Below are 26,493 nucleotides of genomic sequence, written 5' to 3' on the forward strand. Positions count from 1 at the left end.
CTTTAATAGCTTATTTTTAGATACAGTAATTGTAATAGCAGCTATGTACATTTGTATTGTACATTTTCAAAGCATTGATACAGTGGAGAAAATGTGAAGAATCTTTTTTCAAAAAGAAAGTGTTGGTTTTTTTGTTTATTTTTTTTGTTTGTTTGTTTATTCTCACAGAAGAAATTGTGTGGTCTAGAATTACTTTTCTTATCTTTGAATTCAGTGCCACTTTTACCTTGGGAACATGAGGGAGAATTAGGCTTTGTTAGTAGTTCTGTAGTCAGAGTGGGATGTAGCCAGATTAGACTGGATTTGGGTAAAGCAGAAAATGTTATGGTAGTTTTAGTGATTTAGAGACATTCTTCTGAAAATTGATATATGTGACTAGCGAGGATACTACACCTGGCCGCATAGCACAGGGTGGGAGGGAAACTGTCACCCCAACCTCCTGTTAGTAAAATCATTTCACCTTATTTAGTGTCTGTTTCTTAGTTTTTAAAACAAAGATGCAGAAGAGGTGTGCTGTGATGGTTTGCTAATGTTAGTGGAGAAGGTTTGCTGTGTTGGAGTCACTCTTGCTCTTGGCAGCTCTCAGTGACTCTGATGAGCCCACTTTCAGCCCTGAAGTCTTCAGAAAGGTTTCACTTGAGTGTGTGTGTTAAGACACCCTTGAATTTCCAATGATCTCTGAAAATCCAGTCTTGTTGGTAGGTCTCTGGGGAGACCTTCAGAACTCGTGTTCTCTGAGTCATGATGTCTAGCTTGAACAATAGCCAGGAAATCCAGGTTTGCCCCTGTTAAATAGAATTTTACTAGTGTAACAGGAAATGTCACTGTTCCCTGGAGTTATAAGTACTCTTTAAATCATACTGTATTAAAGATACTTTTCTCTTAAACTTTCCTGCACACTGTTTCTCTAGAGCAAAATATTTCTCAATTTTTATTTGAAATAAGTAGTTTTGCTCATTCCAGTGCATTGTTGCTCTAAGATAGAGGTTCATTTTTAGACTTACTGATAAACTCTTTCTCTACTCTAGATTGTGTACCTGCTTTTAAACAGAAAGAATTGGCCAGTCATTCAACCAAACAGGGTGTATCTCAAGATCAAATGAAGACATCGCCTGTTGTTTCCTGATGAAATTGCAATGTCATTCTCTTGCTGAAAATTTCTTCTGATCTGGCTTTAACAATACATTGGGAAAAAGTCTTTTAAAACCTGCTTTTATATTACAGTTCCCTTTAATGTCTAACTTAGCAGAAATTTCTTGGGACATAATTTTATAGCTACTGTATAGCTATAGTCTGAAATGCAGGAAGCAGAAATAATTCTGTTGTGTTTCAAGATCTGAGGCAAACATTTTGATTTGAAATTAAAAAAAAAAATTAATGGACTATCAAAGATATCTGAAGAATGTGCTGCATTCTGGTCATAGCAAAATTATTTCAGAGGTAAAATAATCTCACTGATTTTTTTTTTTTTAATGAAATTTTACAAGTCTGTAAACATTTTGAATTTTCTCTCCAATATAAAATCTTGTATTGTAATCTTGTAATTCTGTGTTTCAGATTCTCCTCACATTATGTAAATTTTACATCTGTATTCTTCCTCTCTTCAAAACTAGGGTAACTGAAGCCTAATAGTTCTAAGCACAATTGCTGTCACTATCAGTCTATTGTCTTAAGAAATCTGCTCTCCAAATATGAAGTATCATCAGTTTGTTTCAATGCTATTTGTATCCCAGGTGCGTTACAAGTGAAGATGGGAGGGATTCTTTCAAAAGTTGATGTGCACAGAGTTGTTCAGACTGATCTCCTTCCATAATCATGTTTCTGTATCTATTATAGATATATATCTATTTTCTGGAGCCCCAGTGAGCTTAAGGAGAACCTAGACCTTAAAATTCCCCAAGTGAGGCAGCTCTGAATGAGGAGAACATGTGTGTTTCCTAGAAAATTATGAAGATACAAAAAAGGAGTCAGCTGGTAATTTTGGGCACCCCCCAGCTCAGAGGACAGATAAGGGGATTCTTTTATATCATAGCTTTGATGATTTTGGGGACTGTAAGTCACATGGTCATATGCAACTGTTACCTCTGAATTTGGCCTTATTAGCCTGGGAACTTGAGAAGGGTAGAGGTTTTTAGCTAGGAAGGAATTGGCACATAGATGCCAATTTAGAAAAACAGGCATGTGCTAGATTTTCAATGCAAGCTTATTTTCCACTACCTTTGATGAGATTTATTATTTCTACAATAGCAGGAACTTAAAAGATGTTAGAAAACATCCTTTAAAAACACCTCTTTGAGATAACTTCCAGCCTGGTTAAGGATTTCGTAGCATTCGCCATTCAAAGATGATTTGTGCAGGGACATTTTAGATACAGTAATTGTAATAGCAGCTGTGTAGCACTTCATATTTTCAAAGAATTTCAAAGCACATTTTCATAGAATTATATGTGCCCTATCTCAGCACTTAAGAAACATACATCAAAGAGGTTTAAATCCTACCAATCCTACAAGCTCTGTTTCTCCCTTTCTACATAATTAAGTTAATCTTTCAAGGCAAGTTGACACATGTAGTCAATTGGTTACAGGGATGTTTAAGATCATATTTTGTATTTTTCTAACAGGCTAGTAACTGTGGTGAAATCTAACTTGGGAAATTTGCAGCTTGCTCTGACAGTTCTTCATTATTAAATTCAGAGGGCATATATGGTGATTGATTTCTGATTAAATCCGTGTCTTCCAGAATGCTGTGTGTAGTTTATCTGGACAGTTTCTTTTATAGTCAAATATTAAGAGGGAATAATTCGGTGTGTTATGTGCAATTATTTGAAATAATAGTGTTTTGATCGGTAATATTTCCAGAATTCCAGACATTGGCAATGTAAGATGCAATAAAATGTTCATTATAGTTCATATTGTTACAATTTTCCTCCTATTTAGCTGCTTTCATGCATTATTAGTTGCTATGAAATTTATAGGCAGAGAAACCAACAGCTACCTAGTGTGGAGCATGAAACCTGCATTTAGTGACTGCTGGCATATTCACTGACACGCTGTTATGCTGAAAACATTATATATAAACAGTTTACTGATGAAGGAAGAATCTTTAGTTGGGAGTTTGACCAAGGTCAATTAGATATTAAGGAGAATGTCATGGGCAGAAGATTGTTGTACCAATAAATGGCCTGATAATCTGCAGAATGAAATCGGATACTTTGCATGACTGATGGCCAAAAGGAAGAATGTAGTAGGGGCTGCAAGATAAAAGATTTACTATCATCACAGTGGTAGGTCAGGTGCTGCTCCTGACACAGCACTTTGAATCTGGACTTCTCAAATTGCTGAACCCACTTGGGTTTCTGTTGCCCTTGTTTTTCACTATTGCACAGCTATTTCTGCTCAGTGGTTTCTGGAGCACATGTAGTTTATCTCCACTTGTTCCTGCATCCCTGTAGGAGAAGCATCCAAGGGAGGTGAGCCAGGGAAGCTGAGAGGGACTGGGACCTCTCACTAGGGACTAGGACTTTATGCCCAGGGCTCTCTGCTGCCCTTTGGCTTGCTGAACCACCATGAGTAAGCCTTTCCAGCTGGCACCAGGGGCACAGTTATGATGAGGGACTGCAGATATAGGACTGTTACATTCAGTGGAATTAGTCCAGGCTTGCAGTAACTCAAGTGGCCTGTTGTTGACAATGGCACGGCTGTTGTTGCTATGAGAAACCAGCTACATACTGGCAAGAGAGAAAGATTGCAGATTGAATGTTTATGGCCTGTTTATTTACCTTTTCATTAGGAAAGCAGACAAATTAATTGCCAATTGCATGGTCATGTTAAAGATAATTTGATTTTTTAATGTTCCTGGTGAAAATGTGATCTCTTTTTAGGAGTACTCTAAAACCATCCTGAACAGAGGATCTAGCATGCTGTGGAAGTTACAGAGGAGCCCACAGCAGTGGCATATTTTCAGTTATGTACGTTTGACAGGGAGAGATCCTGTCTTCTAAAGAGCAGCTCTTTCTCTCTGTCCTTTGTTACCAAGTGTACAAGAGCAATTCCCAAAACTGTTACACTGACAGAGGGAAAAACTTCTTTCATTCAGTGTTTTCCAGTTATAGTAATTGTGATCAGTTCCTTCCTCACGGATTTGCAGTGTTAATTCACCACCTGCAGACATGCCTGTGCAATACTAAAAACGTCTCATCTCAACTACACACAGTTAGTGGTCTGAGTCTAGACTACATATCTAAACCCAGTCTTTCTGTGGGAGGTGGTTGATGTTTATGGAAAGCTTGGTTTTGATTGTGGCACAAGTGATTACCAAAATGTGTGAAGGGCTAATTACGTTAAATAGGTACAAGTGATAACAGCATATGTTCTGTCCATGTCCTGTTTTTCCTTAACCAGGCTGTGTACCTGAGGAATCAGGATACTTCTCCCAGGGGTAAAACTGTAAATAATCATCTGACTGAAGGTCAGTTCGAAGACAATGAATTACAGTTATTTGTGGTGCACATCTACACTGCTGGGCTGAGAATAGCTCATTTAAAGGCAGCCTCCAGCTCACACTTGTTGACATGTTGCCTCTGGTACACTGGCTCCTATTTTAATGTTTCATTCCAGTATCTAGTGTTTGGAGATCCTGGTGGGTTCTTCCTTCTTCTTTACTTCTTCCTGAGTCTACCAGGTTGAGAAAATGAACTTTTGAAGCCTGGGGTTTATTTTGTCTTTCTGTGATTATAAGAAAATATCTGTTAAAGTAGTCAAAACATGAAATGGGTTATTAACTTTTCTTGGTTTTTAAATTTTCTTAGTTTCTGAGAATTTTCTCCTTAGTCAGAATGTAGGCTGAAAATCTAAATAGGGTGGAATTGCATAGAATATTGAAACACACACAAAACCACCCAGAACAGGAAGACCTCCAGAAAAATTAAATCTATGCCGCGCCGTGTTTTTATCTGTGGTTTAGACCAACTGTCCAAATTACACGTATCTGAGAAACAGGAAATTCTGAAGAAGCGCTCCTTCAGTGCTGCATGGTGGCAGCAAGCCTCTGAAATAAATCACCCTATTTGATGTAACTTACTAAAAAATAAGAGCACTTTGAACTGAAAAAATGTTTTATTTTTCTGTATCAAGTATGTGAGCCTTCCTTTCACTCCTAACTTGGGAATTCCTCCTGTCTCCTCCGTGATCTAGTTAGCCCACATATAATAGGAGTTCTCAAGTCTAGCCTGAGGTTTAGAGTAAATTCACGCTGAAGATCAAAATGAGTCTTCTAATCAGCCTTTAATTCAAAACATTTCTGCTGGCATTTCATCAACTTCTGTTGTATCTAAGATAAGAATATCACCAGAGGTTGAATAAGGCTGTGTTTATTTTTTCATTTGCACTGAGCTACATTATATGCCATAATTATTAGCACTATTCTTAGAAATTAGGATTCACTTTATGGAACTAATGTTTGGAAATGGCATCAACGGTTTTTCTCCTGTAAGTCGTTCCAGCTAGTAATCTTTAAAAAGGCAGTGTTATAGTCTTAAAAGTGCCCTGGGGATGGGTAAATTTTCTGTTACACCAATCTATCCACTCATGCTTGGTTTACAGTGACAACTGAGTACTTTAAATTTGGCTGGTTTGGTATGTAAAGATTCCAATGGCTTGATGCATACATATCATCCAGATGTAATTCAATAAACACTTTTACCATACCATTAGCTTAGTGGAGGTATTTAATGGGACCTGGGAGAATTGGAGCTTTCTCACATGCCCTGTCACCATTTTGAACTTCATTCCAAATTTACCTCTGAGGTAAATGTGTATGAGAATAATAATTAATGACTCATAGATCAGCATCTTGCTGTACGTCTGCATATCTTACAAGCCTGTACTGAATGTATTTGTTGGGTACTTTGAAATGACATTAATTTTTCCATATTTATTTGGAGTGAAAGAAAGATCTTAAAGTCCCTGTTCTGAGCAATGGTTGTTTTGGTTTATGGGTTCTCTATAACTTCATTGCACCTTCTAGGTGCAGACCAGTACAGCAGCAATCTGTGCACATTGAGTGAGCTTATGGAGTCAGCGTCACATTACCAAAATCAATGTGCCTATTGCTATCTTAGCAAGATTCTTAAGCATGTGCCTCATTAAATACTCTGAATTGCACAGTCATTGTCTCTGGTGGTCTGACATTGTCAGGCTAGGTTATTTTTTTTGTTTTTGCTTACCCTCTCATTTCCCCAGTTCTATGAGATTTGGCTTGTTTCTGTTCTCCATTCCAACAGCATGAAACTTCATTGTGTTGTACTAAGTTATTTTGTTATTGTGTAATGGCCACGTTCAACAAACCCTCTTAATCTTGGTAGTGATTTAACCTTGTGTAACATAGAGAATTTTCTGAATCCCAGAAGATTTTTACAGATTGGGCCAAAAGAGAAAGTTGTGTCTGGTAACGTGAGTTACGGTGAGAGCCGCATTAGGACATTATATAATCAAAGAAACAGATGAAATGCTAATCAAGAGAAAAAAATTTACAAAAGCTGTGACAGCAAGGCATGAGCTTTAGAACAAGGAACAGAAAGTTTGCTATAAATCCCATGCAGAAATGAAGATGGAAGCCCAAGAGTGTCGGTTGAAACAAAGTGAAGAAACTGATAGTTCTATTTGGTTTATTTTCCATAAAGCTAAAGACCTTTGTTGGATTCCTCCATTCATATGCTTGCTACAGGCAGCCTGGAGAAACAGCCCTCACCAGACCAGCCCTGTGTTCTGCTCATCTCTCCCACTAGTGAGTATCCCATTTCCACTGCAGGAGGTGCTCGGTATTTCATAGGGTTGAGCCTGAATAGCTACATATATTTGGTTCCATTTGAGCTCCAGATAGCTTTTTTTTTTTTTTTTTTAATAGAAATAGTATTGGTGCCAGCTGTGCAAAACAGAAAACAAAAACCCCAAGCCCACACAAAGAGCTCACCCTTGCTTAGTCTGACTTCTTCTGGAGTGATGCTCTTGTATTAAGTGAGTGCCTGGCCTCGTTCATTTGTCTGGAGGCCAGTTTTTGTTCTGGACTGGCAGTATAGTATTTTTGTGAGCTCCCCCCTGCTATCACTGCAGCTGCACCTGGCAAGAGGAAACAGCCCACAATCTAAAAAAGCTCATCAGAACAATAATGGCTGCTTCTCTCTTGACAGGTTAATTAATTGTGTGCTATTATATTTTGTGTGTGGTTTTGGATGGTTTTGATACTTCTCTTTCACTTGTGTTTCCCAGTAGGATTTGAAAAGGCTGGTGCATTGTCTGCCTGTCTGTCACTTCAGATGGTGCTTGATGCAAAAAGAAGAGATGGAGAGGAAAAGAATGAGAGAGAGTATGTTGGGGTGTTGCAGTTAGAAAATCTTACTCACTGGGAACTGGGATAAAATAATGGCTATGGCTGACTGAAAAAAAAGCTTTTTTTTAATAAATTTTTGGGATTTGAAGTTTGTTTGGCCCTTTGGAAGGCAGGGAAGTGTGGACTTCTCATCAGTCCAAGGCTTTAGTTTAGGCACACATTGACCCTTTAGAGACTTTAACATGTTCTTTCATCTCCCCCATGAGCATCTAGACCCGTGGATACTGTTTTTTTGGTAGGAAATCTCTTTTGTGGGGCGTGAGACAGGGGAGAGAGAAGAAATTAAATTCTCTCCTGAAAAGACTGGGATCCCCAGTGAAAATTTCACAAGCAGTTCTTGTCTTAATAACAGCAACTTTTCAGCTCTCAGGTGACATTATTCTAGAAATTGAAGTAGCAGTGTGCAAACGATGTGCTAGAACTAAGGGAGTTGACCAGGCATTATGATTTTTCAAACTGGAATATTGCCAGATATTGTATAACACTTCTTTATGTCCTCCCACCCAGAAATATATTGAGACTTACGGGAGGAAGAAGTTTGACAGTTTTCAGCATTCTTGGAAGATGCACTGCCACAGAAAGTTTTAAAATATTTAAGTGCCTTATTCATGCACTAAGACTTCATCAATGTTCACATTCAACATAAAGATATTACTAGAAGAGTGTTATTCATATCTGTAGGTTTGGAGGGCATTTATTGTATTGCCTGAGAAAGAAGCTTTGTGTCTGCACAAGAACTTGGCAGTGAAAGACCCTGGATGCCATGCAGTGTGCTGTCCTTCCAGATGGTCACTGTGAGCTGGGAATGTACTGGAATTGCTAATTGCTCTGACTGGGCACTGCTCTTGTGTCCACTCTGTGTGGTACTGGAGCTGAAATCGAGGGCTTGGCTTGACATGAATGAAGGTGAAGGACCAAGAGAAAAAAATCAAATCCAAGCAACAATGACTTATCCAAACACCCTCACTTATAACTGGATGTCATTCACATTTTAGGAGTTTTTCATTTCTAGATGAAATGAATGCAATGACAGAGAAGTGAGAGGCCTGAAGGTCTGGGAAGACTGAAGATGTGGGAGACAGGTTATTTTTATCTGAACTTTGATGGTTTTCATCTCTGCTCTATATGAGGAAGCTAGAAATAGTCCTTTTTTGGTACTGTGACAATCTATAATAGTGTTGTGGCCTGAGAACAGCCTGCTCTTGCTATGGTGGGATGGAATTGAGCTCAGGATCAGGAAGCACTATAGGCACATGAGATTCAAAATCCAAGCCCACATAGTACAAGTGGTATCATGGATCTTTCTGGAGTACTTGAGCTGGGGAAAATGAAAATTATTCTGTATAGGCGACTCTCTTTATTTACTTTTATTTTACTCTATTTATTTACTAATTTAGAGAGTACCTTTTCTTTGTTTCTCTCTAGAGAAGAGGAGGACTGTGTTCACAGATGGGAGTCACTACTGCTGCTGTGAAATCAGAAGAATGTATTTATTGCAGTGCTAAAAATTCCCTTTTTTATGGGAAAAGATTCTTGAGTTTCAAGATTCTTTCATTTGTTGGGTGGAGATGCTACTCTCAACCTGGGTACCTTGCTCACCTGACACCAGTCACCCTCTGTCTCTCCCCAGGGGCCAAATTGATATTTGCACTGAGAGAAATGCACCAGAGCAGCCTGATGTAAAGCTGTGGGTCAAACACAGTAATGTATAAGTAACCTGTACTGCAAATATAAACATAGACTACTTGGTAAATCTCGCTCACAAAATCATAAATGGTTTTGTTCTGAGCTGTTCATCTGTTGAGGGCAGGGGAAATACCTGTCTGGCTGGGATAACATTTATATGATAGCATCTCCTTTAGTAAAGGAAGAAGCAGCCTTTTATTCCTAAAGTGGAATACTCTCTGCTATGTGATGTAAATTAGAAAGAATCCTATGATGCATTTAAGTTTTATTCTGCTTCCCAGTCTCTCTGGTTTGTTACATACAGTCTATTAATGTGTCTCTGCTCTTGCTTGGCAAAGTAACCCTGAACACTGCAAATGATAAGCTTTTATTAAACTATTTTAATCATCATCATCATCTGTCCAAGTAGTTTCAGTCCAAAAAGAACCGCCCCCCCCCAGACAAACCCCTCAGCTGATGTTTCAATGCAGTTTTGTTATGGTTCTGAAGGGACATCTTAAGGAACAAAGAGTCTTAATGGTCAAGAAGTGGAGTTAGGATTTAGGAGGCTGGTTAGAACACTGGCATCCTGCTAATTTTTTTGGTTTGCCTCATAAACACCACCAGTGACCAACTTCTGCTGGTATGTCACATGCATATTTCATCAGCGACAGCACTTTCGATTCCATGTACACGTAACCTGCTCTTTTTTTAAAGAGAAGTATGCAGGCAGATGTAACCAGTCTTGAAAGGAAAGTGCCAACAGTAAATATCCCATGTAGACCTTAAACTGGAAATAGAAACTGCAAAATGTGCCTCAGCGCAGCATTGCGTGCCACTCCTTTTGCAGATTACATTCACAAAAGGTCTCTAGTGAGCATAATCTGCCTGGTTGTGGCAGCAGTGGCAATTCATTCTCCCATAGTCCCCTTTGTGCATAATCATCAACAAGATCTCCAGACGTGTCAAATATCTCCTTTACTTCTGGATTTCCTAACTCTGGTTTCACCACAGAAATGCTCTCTAGAGAATTCCCTCAATGCAAAGTTTCCATGGAATGCTGCAAATGTTGCTCTTCATTGCTGTTAGAATCATTGGAAAGACACCAGCCCAAATAATAACTAAATAAAATGAATAAATAAAAATACCAGCCCATTGTGAAGATAATCAGTGCAGAGTTCTTTGCCTTTAGCTGGCCCAAAACTCTAGCTGCACAGGAAACCATCTCCCCCAGCCAACTCAGTGGTGTGTTCGCTCTGACACCTGCATGATAATCAGAGTACTTCTTACTGATGGCTGCTTTACTGTAGGTGAATTTTGGACATCCAGAACATCCAGGTTTTTATTACATTAAGTTTATATGTCTTCCCATACTCCTTTGTGTGGAGAATGTAATTAAAAGATTCTGGAATGGGTCCACTGTGTGTATTCCAGTATTGATTTTTTCATAAGTAAGCTAATAATGTAAGTTAAAAAATAAGTGGCATTTGGAATCAGAAGGAAAAGGATAAAGATATTTGTTTTCTGAATAACTGTTATACCTCTCAAAGAGATGAGTTGTCATAAGCAGTAGACAGACAGTAGCTTTCCCTGGCATTTTGGAAAGACTTCTTCTGAAGCCTACTGGATTGGGATGAATGCTCTTGTCCATATCAGCATCTGGTTGTGAAGAAATATATATACCATGGTGGCTTGACAGGTCTGACACAGGAATTAATTCCTGGGTTTTCCTGAGGTCACAAAGCAAGTCCTGTACGGTTCCCCTCTGCTGCTAGCAAGCTTTTGCTCATCAATAACAAGCTTTGACTAAAGGTATCTTCAGCAGGATGATGCAAAATGTTGTTGGTATTTGTCCTTGTGCTGATTAGTCCAGCCCTGAGTGTAAGTATTAGTGTCAGTCCCTAGGGCAAACAGGTGATGAAGCTGTAGGAGAATGTTTAAACTAAATAGGAATACATATGAAATGGTGCTATTCACAGAGTCGATGCTAATGCTTGCAATGGCAATAGCTTAGAACTTAATGTATTAAATAAATGTGTAAATTTGATTTGGAAATATTTGGAAAAATGCATGGAGACAAGGGGTTGGGGGAGTCTCTTGGGTCTCAGTGTCCAGTCCTCTCTTATCACAGGCCCAGTGTCATATAATCCCTCTCATAAACTTGTGTAATCTTTTTCATAGGCTTCGCCCAGGTTCTAGAGGAGGGTCTTGAATTATCTTTCATCTCAGTTCAAGTGTCTGCTTTGAACAGAGAATGAAATCTCAATGTCACAGTTGTTTGAGTATCCTAATAACTGTTGCACTAGTGGCTTTTCTCTTTCTTACATTCTCTTTTTCAGTTCAATTGAACTGTCACTTCTACATTCCTGGAGGCAAGGGTAAATGGAATTTTAATGTATTAAAAAATGGAAGTAAGCTACATGTAGTTATTTACCTATCTTTCAGAAAACCTTCAACAAGGTTCTAGTTGACCAATGCTATTTTTGCACTGTGAAGCCAAAAGAAAGATCTGAAAAAAACATGTCTTTGTGAACTACTGTTGTCTGGGGTGATATGCTTGGTTCCTCAGGGTCCAGATAAGCCTAGCTGACTAGAGTTGCAATGAATAATTCACTGTCTCTAAATTTAGCTTTGATCTATGTGATTGTGTTGTGAACTTGAAACATACTCACATATATCAAGCACAGGAATTTCAAAAGTCTTACTATTCCCTCTCTCATATAAACACCCTTCTGGCCTGAAATTCTTCTCCAAGTCCTTCAGCTGTACCAGAGTGTTAAGGTGCATTGATTTAGGTATCTAGAAGATCTATTTTTAAAAAAATATTAAGACTTTTCGGAGGGTCATGTGAGATCATGAAGGAGTCGCAAGGATACTGTCCTGTCTGGCCTAGGAAAAGGGTAAAGGTGAGATACTGTTTCTATTTTATAGACTGTCCAGTGATTAAACTATAGAAAGATGTAAATATTTCTCTGAGGAGGAGTTGTTCTAATTTTATTAGAAGATATATTTTTTTTTAAATTAGGGTCAGCATATATGCTCCCTTCCATTTTCTCAGAATCTAGTTGATGCAGGAGAGGAAGCCTTCATCTCAAAGTGAAACCAGGTTTGAAAGAAAAAAATATCTTTCATTAGACCAGTAATTTGGTTGGAAAAATCAGATTTGTTTCCAGGCACATGTGCTCTTCAGATACAAATATAAAAGTCACAGAAACTGTACATGGGAGGTAAGGCTGGCATAAAAATCCTGATGAGGTTGCGAGATGAGGAGAAAAGATACGTGACAGTGAGTGGCTGGACCAGGGGACCATGGAGTGGTATCAGCACTGGAGCAGAAGGAAGATCTCTTACTTTTGGAGATGGAAAACAGGAAGGTGGTTTTGATTTATGTCAAAGGACAAGGGCTTGAAGGTCCAGAAATGTGGAGTGAGGTAGAAAGTTACAGAGATTGAGCAAGCTGAGCAAACTGAGTAACTGAGCAAATGGCCTGGGATAAACAGGCAGGTAGCATGTGAAGTGAGGGCCGAGTCTGGGGCCTGGAGAGCCTGGAAGAGCGGAGGCACATCAGCTCTGGAAAGAGAGCTGCATATGAAAATAAAGAACGTTTAGATGTATAGGACATGGATATACAGATAAGGTAAGAACAGGTTGCTCAGAAGAAGAGAGGAAGAAATTCTGGGGTCCAGAAATAAACCTGAGGAACAGAGCTGGGGCTGAGAAAGGGAGGGGAGACAGAAAGTACCAGGGCAGGGACACACTGGAGCTGGAAATGCAGAAAGGATAAAACTGGACATCTAAAGGAGGGAAAAACATTAATAAATCTGTACTTCCTAGAGGATTTTCAAGGCAGAACCATGGAGTTGGAGACTGCTGAGTCTTGGAACTGTGTGCTGTGCTATGAGTCAGTCAAACTACTCCTGCTGTTGGCTTCCCTGCTAGTGCAAATGGCAGAGAGGTTTTCTCTACGGGATTGCAAAAGTTCCTGTCAGAAGCCACAGGCTGAAGTTTCTGTGTTCATGATTTGCTTTTATTAAGTCTAGATTACTCCACAGAAGCTCCTCACTAGGACTATCTTACCAAGCACCTGAGGGTTAGGCAATACCACAGTCTGGGTATCCTATTCCTTATGGTTTTGCTTTCCCATAACTAAGTTGCAATAATGAAGCAAAGGTACTAGTTACTATCAAATCTATTTTACTACTGTGGTGCAGGTATGAAAAATTAACCCAGTGCTACTTAAATAGTGTGTGTAAGGAAAAGCTTCCCGTCAAAGGGGACGTGTTAATCAGTGGTTTGAGGACTTTACCTACACTTTTGAGTAGCTTGGAAATGCTACTTGGAAGGCTCTGTCCCTTCAATTTTTAAGAAGTAGTTTGGTAGTTTTCATTCCAGCACTTGCAGTAGAAGTCTTATTATGGTGTTCAGGAAAGACACAGGCCTGGAAAGCTAGTAAATAATTCCAGAATGTTTTGATTAGCTTCAGGATAACAAAAAGAGGTTACATGAGTTGTTTAAAAGCTTCTCTGATGAAAGCTGAGATGGGCTCTATGACAAATCTTAATGGATGTCAAGCCTCAAAATCTCTTCTAAATTCACCCAAGTACAATTTTAAATTAGGCCATCAGACTTGTTTTCAGTGAGAAGAAACATAGACATAAATGAGCCTGAGTGCTTAAGTGAGATGGAGATGATACAGATGAAAATGTTTCTGTAATTTTAATGGATGTGAGATTTATGTACTAGGCAAACTACATTATAATAGAATTTTCATTAATTTATATTAAGAATGTCTTTCTTTTCTCCATTTGTCTGCCTGGGTGTAAAAGTCTATTAATAATAAATAGTATTATACTGAAGAATTTTTTTTCCAGTTTTGACCCATTGAGCCAAATGAGAACTTCTCATGATAAATCAAGTGCAGAAAGATATTGCCTGTGTAGCATTTCAAGTTGCCAGGTCCCAGAGCCTAATCTTTCCTGTAATGATTTGAACAGCAGGTAGTCTAGAGAAGGGCAACAAAGCAAACAGAGAGGCTAATTTGACACATTATGTAAATTTGGGATTGGCTGAAATGCAGGCTTCAAAATCTGCATTCTTCTTCCCTTCAGAAAATTTTAGCTTCATTTTGGAATATGCTCTTTCAGTAATAAGAAACCTCTGAATGTCTTATTCCAGACCAAAATACAAGCTGTGAATTTCTCTTTTTCTCACCTTTGCTTTGACTCTGGGAAGAACATCCATTGCGTTTTTGCAGCTGCTATAAATATTTTGCCTGTTTGATTTATAGCAATGTTTAATGAATGAGTGGCAGTGGCTTGCTTATCAAGCCACATAGCCATGCAGACCTTTTCAGTAAGACAAGGGCAAAGTGAGCCTTGCTGATGCTTTTTTAAAAAATGATTGCTAGATTATAAATGCCAAGTCTAGTTAAAATAACGCGCACAGCTAGCTGTTAAACCAAAAACATAGCTGCCATTGTCACAGCTCAGAAAAATCACAAGTGAAGCAAGCTTCATAAATTCAGGTGAATGGAAACAGAAGCTTCTGGAGGCAGCAATTCTGTTCAAGGACTTCTGCTGAGTCTTCAAGAGGCAATAGCATGCAGTGGAATGTATGTTGTGTGTTGGTATGACATGTCTTACTTAGCTGCTCCATGGGACAGCAAAGTCAGATGGTTTTGATTTGCCTGGTGGGAAACAACACTGGTCATTTAGGAAATTAGTAATCTTCTTGGATGGTAGGCAGTGAGGGATGGAGTACAAGGAAATGTCCTGGGCAGCAGATCAGTCCTATCCCTGGGAATCCCACTGCATGAGGTGTGGTCTTGCCACTGAAATTCGTTCTCAAGTCTTCTTTGCAGTTACTTGGCAGAGGAAAAAGTTTTCCATTTTGAGCAGGAGAACACATCTAAATCAGGGTAGCTTTGTAAATCAGTTTTGACTGATTTACAAAAGTTTTCAATTAAAATTCTTTAGAAAGATATATGTGAATTAAATGCAATTAAAATGCAGAATGATTGTAACTCTCGTTTTCTTTATGATCTGCTTTAAAATGTGGATGTGACTACGATTTGTTGAGTCAGACATGTATCTGGGTCAAACTGGTGTTAGAACTGCTGAGTTACCTAACAGCTTAGTTAGAGTGACTTAATTTTGTGTCTGGATTTCTGAATATGGGAAGATGAATTATTAACCTTTTTGTTTGTGCTCCAGCTGGTAATGAAAGACAACAGTTTTTTAAAACTATAACAAATGAGGAAAGAATGAGAAGCAAGAGAACATTTGTGTTTTCACTATTACATACAGACAATAGCCACTCTCAGCTGTAAATACTGCTGCACTATAAATTTACACGTTGGACATTAGCTATAGGCTGTTCTTTGACAGTGTATCAGTAAAAGTGTATTGACATGCAGATTTTTTTTTCATTCATTTATGACTATGTGTAGAACTCTAACAGCAGCTCTTTAACTGCTAAATTGAATGCCAAATTTTGTTAGCAGGAGAGGGTAAAAATGAGTTAGAACTTGACTGGGGATTTGAAAAGAGTAGACTTATATTTTGTAGGATGAAAACAAAAATATTGGCAGAGCCTCTTCTAACTGAGACTTGTTATTATAACGGCCAGAGTTTCCCAATTGGGATGCTAAGGCTGTTTGGCTGCTAGCTCTGTTAAATCTTAATTTAGACATTAAAAAAACCCACTTTAATGCTGATATTCCACATTATTCCCCAGAAGGAGCATGACTTACAGATTTTTAGAGACATAAAATTGGTCATAGTGCCTGATATTTTATATATCATGTTTTTGTTTGTTCTTTGGTGGTTTATTTAAAATGCTATGTCTGTATCAATTCCTTAATCTTTGGGGAGAAATAATGTGAGAGATTATGATTTATGAGTGGTGAAGTAAATTGATAGTATGTTTGTCTTGAGTTTATAATTTAAATGCCAGTAGTTTGGTTAGTAGCTTCTGATGGTGTTTGTTTTCTTACTAAGTATATCCAGATACAGTGCACTGAAAATGCATCACACCATAAAAACTTGTGACTTTGCCTCCTTTTTTTCTTTTTCATGAAATGATAATTTTCCAAAGTCAACTCACAGCTAAGGAAGAATAGCAGCTTTGAGAAACAGAGTTGTGAAGAGACTGATGGTATGTTTGGTGAGGTATTTGGGTTTATATAAAATTGCATTAATGTTCAAGTTCTGCTGCACAGAACATTAAACTATATAGAGAAGTAAATTCATCACAAGAGCTCATTCTGAAATCACATTATGATTTTAACAGTCTCCTGATAGCCAGATGGAATTAAACAGAGGGAAAAAAAATCTATCATGTTGAAATCAGAAATGAGGACAATCTGTCAAATCTAAACAAAAAGAACTCTCTTTAAATCTGGAAGTGATATCTAATTCTGTGATTGCATTGCCAAGGTTAGTTGCTACTTTGAGTGAAGCATGCCATGTACTTTACAAATGCAGTTTCTTTTTCTGCATAAGTAACATTCACAGTTGAGTCATATTCTCATTGAATGCCCAAATCCTTCAAATTTATTGGATTTTTTATGGGATTTTTTTTTTAAACTTTGGTTTTATGTGACTAAGCAGCTATAAAACTAGATTAAAAAATCAGCATTGCTAGTTAGTTGGGACTGATTAGAAACAGTACATGATTTTGGCTTTGTTCCCTTTTAAACTGGGTCCCATTCAGTCCCCTACAGAACTAGGGGGATTTCAGAAGCTGGCAGTTTGAATTCCTGGGAGAAGATAAAAGGCTTCTGGAGAATATTACAGGAAAAAATTATGGAAGTTTTACAGGGTAAAATAAGGTTTTTTCCTGAACCTTGAGAGAGACAAAAAATCAATTATCAACTTCTAACATTTATGGTGGGGGTATATAATTTTGGTATAACCATTATTAACTGTTTTAGCTTAAGAAATAGATCAATGAGTCTTAAATACATGTGAAGAAAATTTTTAAAATACAATTTTGTGATGCATATATATATGACTAAATTCTTGCAGTCAGTGAGAGTGGGTGCGTGTAATGCATAGATCAGCTTACTTTTTGTAGTCAGAGTAAGGTTAGTAAGAGGAAGAAACTGAATCAGTTAATTTTTTCCAAAAAATTGTATTATATTCTGAAATATGAAAAGACAAGGCTTAAACTAACAGATGTGAACAGACATCACTGTGAATAATTTTTAAATCTCCAAAGTTTGGAATTTTTTTATTTATCAAAATGAGTATGCTATCAAAAAAAATTACTGCTTTCCTTTTAAGTGTTCTGTTATCCTAAAGAAGTTACCCTGTTTTGAGGGTTCTGGTTAACATGAATGATCTGGGAAAGCAAAGAACCCATGAGTGGAAACTCCTCTACTGTTGTTTTGGTCAGGAAAAATGAAGTCGTTCAGTAAACCTTTTGTAATGAAAACAGAATTTTGGTTACAAGAGTGAGCAAGCCATCAAAGTTAGTTTCTTTATGAAAAAACTATCACAGTCTCTTTTCTTGGATGCTCTATAGTTGTATTTTTAGTCTATGAGTGTGGTGGGGAGGAATATTGATTTTTAAAAATCGTTTTAAGTTATAGCAACACACATGTATTAAGTCTCATAATGTGCCTGTGAGGAAATTTATTTAAAGCAGCGTTTTAATCTTATTTCTTTAAAGGCAATTCTGTACCTGCATTAGAGAATATTAAGTGTTGTATTTTCAAGGTCTTATTAAATATTCAGTCATTTTCTTTTTCCATTGTCAAGTGTGTCAAGGGCAAACCTTCTGTGTCCTGGGATGTAACTCAAACTAAATGAATCTTAAGAGCTGCTATTAAATGGTCACATTAGAAAATATACATTACACAATGAGGGGAGTTGAAAGAGGAGGGGGTTGTGGTTCTGATCCAACCCCAGAACAAGTGTCCAGACCAGATACAAACTTTTTATGGGAAAACACTGAAATATGGTGAGAGATTTTATTCAAAACTTAAATGTGAAGCTCACTTAAAGAAGTGAGGATGACTGTGACTTAACACTTCGCTGCGCATTAACCTCTTCACTGAGTATGACCTGTCCATCTTGGAAAACTAAATAATTGTGTAGAAATGGCCTATTGAAGGGTGTGGGATGGGAAGAAGAAACTTATTTTAAATATGGAGTAGGATCAGTCTGATCTTATGGATATGTATAGTACACCTGGGTGCAAAGGTCAGTGTCTAGCTTTGTTGCTTTGTTCGGGCTCTGTCTAAGCTGTTGATCCTTGGAATGGCTGCAGTAAGGCCCTGGCTCCATCCCAGGGCAACGACCAGTCCCATGTCTGGGTTTACTTGGAAAGGAAAATGTGTGTGTGTGTGTGTGTGTGTGTGTGTCAGATGTGAGCCACAGCATCCTCTGGCCTTCTGCCTTTTCTGACTCTGGAATCCAGACCTGGCCTGTGAGATAAGACTGCTGTCAGGTCATTTGCAGCCACAATTTCTAGTAAACTTCATTTTTCAATGCACTTAAGGAGCTATGTGCAAGGTGAAATGTGACGTTGGACTCATACAAGTTCTGCTAATCCACAGAGTGCTCAATTTGGTGTTCTAGAATTGGTTGTCAATTTTGAAATTGCTTTAAGCTCTCAGTTTAAATACTCAGTTCCCCATGAGACACTTAATTCAAAGTACGAATCATAAAGTTTTCTACTTCCAGCAAGTTATCTGCAGGCACCTCACACTCTAGATTTATGTGCTTCATTGAAAATAAAGTTATAGATGATTAATCCACTTACTGTGAACATTAGTAGAACTTAGCAATAGAGCTTGGCTGGTGATCCTATCAACTAGACAAGCTGGGAGATGGAATCTCTACTGTCTGAACGTGTGATGCTGACACACAAGAACAAAATTGGGTGCACAGTGTCTTCACACTGCAAGCAGAGGGAATCAGCAGCCTGCTGAGAGCTTTAACTGCTTAATGAGGGATGCTCTACATGCTGTGTATTGCATACTGAATATTTTTGCAACTTTTAACTGCTCTCTTCTGACAAGAATGGACAGAATTTTTTATTAATTCAATTTGTGTTAATTTCAGTTTTGAAAACGGTGGCCCTAGGGTGTTTCTACAGCCATTCTGTCACTTAGGAAAATAGTTCCTTCAGGAGGGAAAAAAACCCTAAATGACGAAAGTTAATTCTATTACATCCATTGAAGCAAACAAGAAGCACATACTTAAGAAACCCATTTTAAAAAATAAGAAAAAGATCACGATTACTTGGATATTACTTGAAAATTTTTCTTCAGCTTTTTTTTTGAAGACTCAAAAATTGTGTTAGGGCTGCAATCTTTGGTTTAAAAAAGGGGGTGAACAAGCTATTTTGCTCTATATCAAGGCTGAACTTTTCTTGCAGCTAGTCAAAAACAAAGTTTTCAGAACTTTTCACAGTGAAAGGTTGGTAATGATTCAAACAGAAAATTGTCTCTTGCTGTAACCTTTCTGAATTAGTGATCAAGCTAACTCCTTTTAGATTTTTCTGCTTCATAAAAGAAAAAAGGAAACAAAAAAAGTTGTGTGTGCTAGCCTGGTTATTGTGGACTGAGGAACTATTGCAGGACTGAGGATTAGAACTTGGTTGGTTGCATCCACCAGAGAATTTGTGGGTTCAAATCTGTATTGTGTTTTTCTGAAGTGTGGTGCTTGCCCACATGACAAAAATGGATTTATTTTTAGAGGCTAATTACTTTAGAGAAGCTGGAATTAGGATGAAGGAGAGGGAAAGCATAAAATGGAGATAGCACATGACTTCATTTAGTTTCTGTCATTACAGATGTATATGAAAAACATGCTAGAGACTTTTCAACATGTTGCTTGGTATTATGTAACATAATACTAAGGAATCATCTTTGTTAATATAAAGTTAATCCCTAAGCATTTTTCTGTTTGACTGATAAAATGTTCGTGCTTGCATTGGTCTTTGCATTTGCTTCTTGCAGGTTCTCTGAATCCTCTGATTATTGCAATAACATTGTAGGTCTCTTGTGTATGAGGCTTCCTCTGGCTAGGTGCTGTTCAAGCTCTGTCCTGATCCAGGAAGCTGGCAGTTTAAAACCAAGTGCAATGAGAGATAAAAGGAATGTGTGTCTGCTCAAAACCAGTGATGGCATGTGTATGCATAGCAAAGTGTGTACATCACATGTGTTTTACATTTCTGGGAATGCTTATTGCAGGCTTACCCAGAAATCTGTCACCAGATGGATGGTGTTGTCTTTATTCTAACCACTGGAAGATGACTGTCTTTAGGATAGATTTTGGACATGACTGAATGTCTTTTACCTTTAGGGATAATGAAACACTGAATGTAGGTACATAGCTAAAAATTTCAATCTGCCTTGCCAAGTGCAATGTCAATGCAGTGTCAATGTTTAGAAAAGCAGTAATAAATAGCTTGTCAGGCAGTTCTACCTTTAGTTACTCTCTTGGTAGTTGGCATTTTTTTAGAAAGGTTCTGAACCTGAATGGCCTCTGAAATACAGTCCAGAAAGCAGTGGTAATTATTTACATACTGTTAGGTTTACTGCACTGTTGAATGCACAGTTAATCCTTATTATATCTGAGTTGTTGGTAAATTATTTAGTTGTTGGTAAATTTTACTTTGGTTAGCCTGAATGTAATTTTCTTTTATTTTCAGACAAAAAAAAAATTTAAAAAATCAGTTGTCTGAAATCACCAGTGTTGCTGTTGAAGGGGTTTCCTAATATTTTTTTCTGTCAAAAGTTCCCTTCCAAGTTACAAACTACAGTGCTGACTTAGCTTCAGTGACTCAGCCGGCAAAGATTTGCTTGCTTTTTCCTTCCTTGACTGTGTAGAAGGATTCTGGAGAATGCTATAGGAGACACCCAAGGGTCATTGTTAGCCCACCAGTGGCTTAGAGTCTGATAAATTCTCTATCCCTCTAGAAGTTTTACAAATATCTGCTGAGATTAATTCACTTAGATTGTATAAATCTGGTTGTATTTGCTGACTCTAGTTGTCTCAGACAAGATTGAGGCTCTTTTGTGTAAGTTGATGTCAGGTGTGAGCTATGAACATGCAGCAATTTTGTAGTTAAGGCAAAGGCAGAAAAGCCTATTCAGTAAAAATCAGACAGTGTGAGATTGTTTGCTTAGCTTGTGGCTAGAGGTCCAGACTGGATGATAAGTGTTCTGTTCAGTCTGAGTCAGTACTTTTTGAAAGGCAACAGATTTAGAGTGTTTGCAATTGTAGGCTATGGTGTAATAAGTTTTTTTCCTTGGCTGAGGAAAGGAAGGCATAACTAACCTTCAAATATCTGATATAGGTAGTTATATGGGATTTTTCATAAATCCATCTCGTGAATCTGAATGTAATAAATTTGCTAGACCTGCACTGCAAATTTAAGCTTGTTTCCAGAAAAAAAAAAAGGAATTCTTTCTAATGGTTGTAGTGACAATATTTTGTTGTCTAACCAGTGTTCCATGTTAGAAAAATACAAGCATTCGGTATTGTATGAGCCCAAATGGGTTCCTGTGGCACATAACACTAAATCTAAATGCTAATACTAAATTCAGTCATTGATATCCAAAGTACACAAAATTGGTTTTGCCACAATGCTGTATCCTGGATTAAAGTGGTAGAACAGAGGCATTCCTGCTTATGGCTGTTATTTTGTCTGCCTTGCAACTAGGTTTTTCCCAATGACATTCAAGATTTCAGTGTGGTAACTCGATACTAGATATTTTTAAACTATTCAGGCATCTTTTTGCCTCCTTGGGCACCTAATGCTTTCAAAAATCTTCATGTTTCCAGAAGGCTTTTTTTTCCCCCAGCTATAAATTTATTTGCTATAAAATGTTTATTAAGATGAAAATTCAAAATAAATATATTGTAATTTATGTACCACACCACTGTTGTTTGAGTGCTAGCTAATATGGCTTTAATGTCGTTGAAAAGAAGTTAACCATTATAGCAAAGGAACAACTGACCTCAAAACACCTTTTCATTTGGTGTATATTCCTCAATGTAAGAAATTCTATCTCCTGCTCTAGCTGTTTGGCTCAGTGTTAATTTTTGAGATCCTGTCCTGGATGTTCTCTGTTATTCAATGCTTGACTGTGATGGCTGAATAGAAGAACAGACAGTATATGCTTTTTAAGTCCTAACCAGTCTTTTGTGATGACTGTTTCCAGGTTATTTACCTGTATTTTATCAATTCACGTGCCTCTACTAGAACTGAATTTGTATTTCTCTTTTTGTTTGGATTGCCCTGAATTTGTAAGCTAGTTAGCAGGATTGTGGATCCTAAGACTGTGGCAAAGCTCTGCCACTACAGTGTGTGAGGTTCTGTAAGGTTTACTTATAGTGCTGCCCAAGATAATCAGTGATGGATGGCTACATACATAATAGGCTATGCAACCTGCAGTCTGTAACACAGAAGGCATTTTCTGTCAGTAAATATCCTGTATTTGTAAGTCATTGAAAAGCTAAAGGGAACTCAGTGTTTGGATCTGCTCCTAGATCCCTCTGAGGTGCTCTTCAAGACAGGTCTGAATTATGAACCATAATCTCAAGACTGTTAGGGTCAGCCCATATTTTTCACTGTGCGAGAGCTGGACATCTTTAAGTATTGCTGTGGTTGGTGTGTACAAGGAACCTTAACAACTGAATCAAATTCAGACAATTTTGCACAGCTGAAAGGATTTATTGCCACTTTCCTAATGAGTTGCATTTTGTCATAAAATCCATTGCCAAGACTTCCTGCTCCTGGACTCCTCACCTGCGTGTGAGAGATGTCTGCTGGTCTCCTCTGGCCTAGATGGTAATTTCTATGTGTATGAATTTGCCAGCCATTTGGGGAAGAATGAATAAAAATTTTACTATAAATGCAGACATCATTTGTATTAATGTGAAGAGCTTTGTGGTTCTGATGTCTCTTATCTCTTTGTGTTTCAGTTCATCGCTTTTGCCTCTTTATTCTTCATCTTAGTTTCAATCACAACCTTCTGCCTGGAAACACATGAGGCTTTCAATACTATTATAAACAAAACTGAGCAGGTCATCAATGGGACAGAAGCTGTGTTACAGTATGAGATTGAGACAGATCCTGCACTGACATATGTGGAAGGAGTCTGCGTGGTATGGTTTACATTTGAATTTTTAGTACGTGTTATTTTTTCTCCCAACAAACTTGAATTTGTCAAAAACCTCTTGAATATCATTGACTTTGTGGCCATCCTGCCCTTTTACCTAGAAGTGGGCCTGAGTGGGCTCTCCTCCAAAGCTGCTAAGGACGTGCTCGGTTTCCTCAGGGTGGTAAGGTTCGTCAGGATCCTCCGGATTTTCAAGCTCACCCGGCACTTCGTGGGCCTCAGGGTGCTGGGCCACACTCTGCGAGCCAGCACCAATGAATTTCTGCTGCTGATAATATTCCTGGCCCTCGGTGTTTTGATATTTGCCACTATGATCTACTACGCAGAGCGGGTGGGAGCCCAGCCTAATGACCCGTCAGCGAGTGAACATACACAGTTCAAAAACATCCCTATCGGCTTCTGGTGGGCTGTAGTCACCATGACCACCCTGGGATATGGGGATATGTATCCACGGACTTGGTCAGGCATGCTGGTGGGAGCCCTGTGTGCACTGGCGGGAGTGCTCACCATAGCCATGCCCGTGCCTGTGATAGTTAACAATTTTGGGATGTACTACTCCCTGGCCATGGCGAAGCAGAAACTGCCAAGGAAGCGAAAGAAGCATATCCCTCCTGCTCCTCAAGCCAGCTCACCCACCTTCTGCAAGACAGACTTGAACATGGCCTGCAATAGCACACAGGGTGACATCTGCCTGGGCAAGGACAACCAGCTGATGGAACACAACAGATCATCAGGTAGGACCCCACTGGAAATGCATGTCCTCTGAAAACACTTTATAGACCAGTATGTTTGGTAGGGGTCAGAAAGCAGCCAGTCTTTCTGCCAGGAGAAGATGTAGCTCCCACCCTTCTCCCCTCCAACATTTGCGTGTGTCAGTCTCATAGAGGAAAAAATAGGTATAGTGATGTTCCCAAACCTCTATGTAGCTGGTCTATACAGTTTTGCTTGCTCTGTTGAGAATGCTTTCCTGCTGATGATATCAACCTTTTCTTTTGCCTGTTGTTTGTTGCGTTGTATGGATGTTTCTTGTTTTTCTGCATGACTGTGACTATTTGAGCAGCCACCGTGTCCCACCCTGTTGGACTCCATGGTGTTTTGCCTCAGTGTCTGTCTCTTGTGTCAGCTTTGCCTGTGCCACATCGTGGCCTGTTAAGCAAGATCCTACAAAGAAGCAGTCATTTAAAAGGAGCAGGTGCTTTACATCCAAAGCCCAGCACTCAAAGGAAATAGGAAGAAATTTTCTTTCTAGTTTTCTTTCCATTTGGCATTCTGCTTCCCTGGCTAAAAGAATCTCCTTCATCTGTGTTAGATGAGACATTGCATGATATTTACTATTCATTAAATTACACTAGCATAGCTGATGTAAATCTTGTCAAGAAAAAAGAAAATGGCAGTCCTTAGCATCATCATCGCTATAACAGTTGATTTTTGTGATTTCTATTACCTTATTTGTTAGAGTTCCAAATGATGAATAAGGAGTATTTTGTGCTTTACTCAGTGAAATTGCATATCAAATGACAGCCTCAGTCCCTCCAAGCCACTGCTCCATATTCCAAACCTGTTGCAATTAAAGAGTAAATTTTACCTCTCAGCATAATTAAATAGTTTATCTGCAAGATTTTTTTTTTTTTGTTTCTTAAGCATATTTATTCTTAAGCCAAACACAATCTGTTTAAAAAGCTCACATACCGGTCATGAGACTCCAGCTGTAAAGCTGCTAAAGAATAATAAGAGCAAAACCACTCATGACTGGTGTAATTCAGTAATTGAAATACAGTTTTTAAAAAGAAGAGTCTGGAAAATCGGTCTCTGAACAATATCCTTCTTTGGTCTGTTGCTCTGTTACTAAATTGCGTTTACATTCAAAGAAGCTCAGTTTCACTCTCTGAGTTACTGTTCACAAAGTTAATGCAGCTTTTTGAAATCCTAAATATATTTAAAAGGATAGAAATGCTTGAAAAGACTCAGACTGACAGTAAAATATAGTTAGTTTTTCAGTGCTTTGACTGATACCCACTTAGAGATAACATCTTTAAAGTGTTAATGGTAACAGCTTTTTCATGCCATCAGGTCCTACCAAAGGTATTCTGAATGGAGAAAGCTCAGTGTGATCACTATGTCTCTCACTAAGAGACACTTTTTTTTTTGTGTCTACAGCTTTATTTACAAGGGGTTATAATCATTGAAGTCAGAGAGAAAGCAGACATGCAAGAAGGAGCCATTTTAAAGTGTTATCTTTATTTTCAGTAGTGCCACCGCTCACATCATGCACTGTAGCTTTATTTCTGATAGAGAATGTTATTAGAGTCACTATGAATTATGTGCAAAACTTCAAGGCTGAATTCTGCCCTTTGCATTCCCAGTTCAGAGAAAAACCAAAACATCCTCAGGTTAAAATGCAAAGGTAAAGCTGAAGTTATGTGCTGTACTGAGAAGGGATTTTTAAAGTGTGGCCTGAATTTGAAATGGTAGATAATTTTAAAAGAGAGAGTCCTTTGGGAGTGACAAATCAGGAGAGGCAGAAGTTTTGCCATTTGACAAAACAAAGTACAGAGACCGAGACAGCATTTAATGTTGGGTATTTACGATGACAAGCAGTGCAAGTGTAATAAATATGCAAATGAAAGCTAAGTGTGTTATTAAACAGTGTCTAGTGCCAAATGTTGAAAACACAGCCCTTGGATGAGGGCTTGTCTCTAAAAAATTAAACAATATATTCTAAACAAAAATGCCTAACATGACCTCTTGTTTGGCAAAAACAATAGCCAAAATAGTAAATAAGTGTTTGAAATATCCAAGGCTGACTGTATGCTGACAAGTTACAGTCCAGAGTAGGTGACTAACTGAGCCTTGGTTTGATTATTTCTTAGTTCATAATAGTTTAATTTTATAAATTTTAGAAGAAGAACAGGAAAGTCGGAAGATCATTTGTTCTTGAACAAAATGTGTATCTTTTGCCATTTTGTACTGATTAATGATGAATTGCAATCTTGTTTTCTTCTAATGATTTACTTTATATCTACTTTTTGAGTGATGGGAATATCTGGCATTCAGCGTAAGCTCTTTGTGATGTCTCATTTCCTCATTCATTATTGTCTGTAAATGGGCATGGTGCTTTAACCAGTGTTATCAGGTGAAGACAGTGCAGGAAGTGAGCAGCCACTCTCACCTGGTGAAAGGCTCCCTCCCATCAGACGTTCTAGTACAAGAGACAAAAACAGAAGAGGGGGAACATGTTTCCTACTGACAACAGGTGATTACACGTGTGCTACTGATGGAGGGATCAGGAAAGGTATGGACTT

The 26,493-nt window shown here is 38.2% G+C and overlaps 1 protein-coding gene across 9 annotated transcripts in view; it reads left to right on the forward strand.

The window, feature by feature from the left end:
* Positions 1 to 26,493, forward strand: part of KCNC2 (potassium voltage-gated channel subfamily C member 2) — a 98,538-nt gene that overhangs the window by 65,201 nt on the left and 6,844 nt on the right. For 5 of the 9 annotated variants that reach the window (XM_088055313.1, XM_088055314.1, XM_005519369.3 and 2 more), the window contains exons 3-4: positions 22,995 to 23,925; positions 26,316 to 26,483. In XM_088055313.1, the coding sequence (XP_087911439.1) occupies positions 22,995 to 23,925; positions 26,316 to 26,483 (1,099 nt within the window). Of the gene's footprint in view, positions 1 to 22,994; positions 23,926 to 24,251; positions 24,512 to 26,315; positions 26,484 to 26,493 lie in introns of those variants that run through there. The other 4 variants (XM_088055318.1, XM_088055316.1, XM_088055319.1 and 1 more) reach the window with 2 other exon arrangements.

Source organism: Pseudopodoces humilis, chromosome 5, assembly GCF_049639895.1.
Source record: "Pseudopodoces humilis isolate 2021_Gansu_Grassland_sample_001 chromosome 5, ASM4963989v1, whole genome shotgun sequence".
Taxonomy (NCBI): domain Eukaryota; kingdom Metazoa; phylum Chordata; class Aves; order Passeriformes; family Paridae; genus Pseudopodoces; species Pseudopodoces humilis.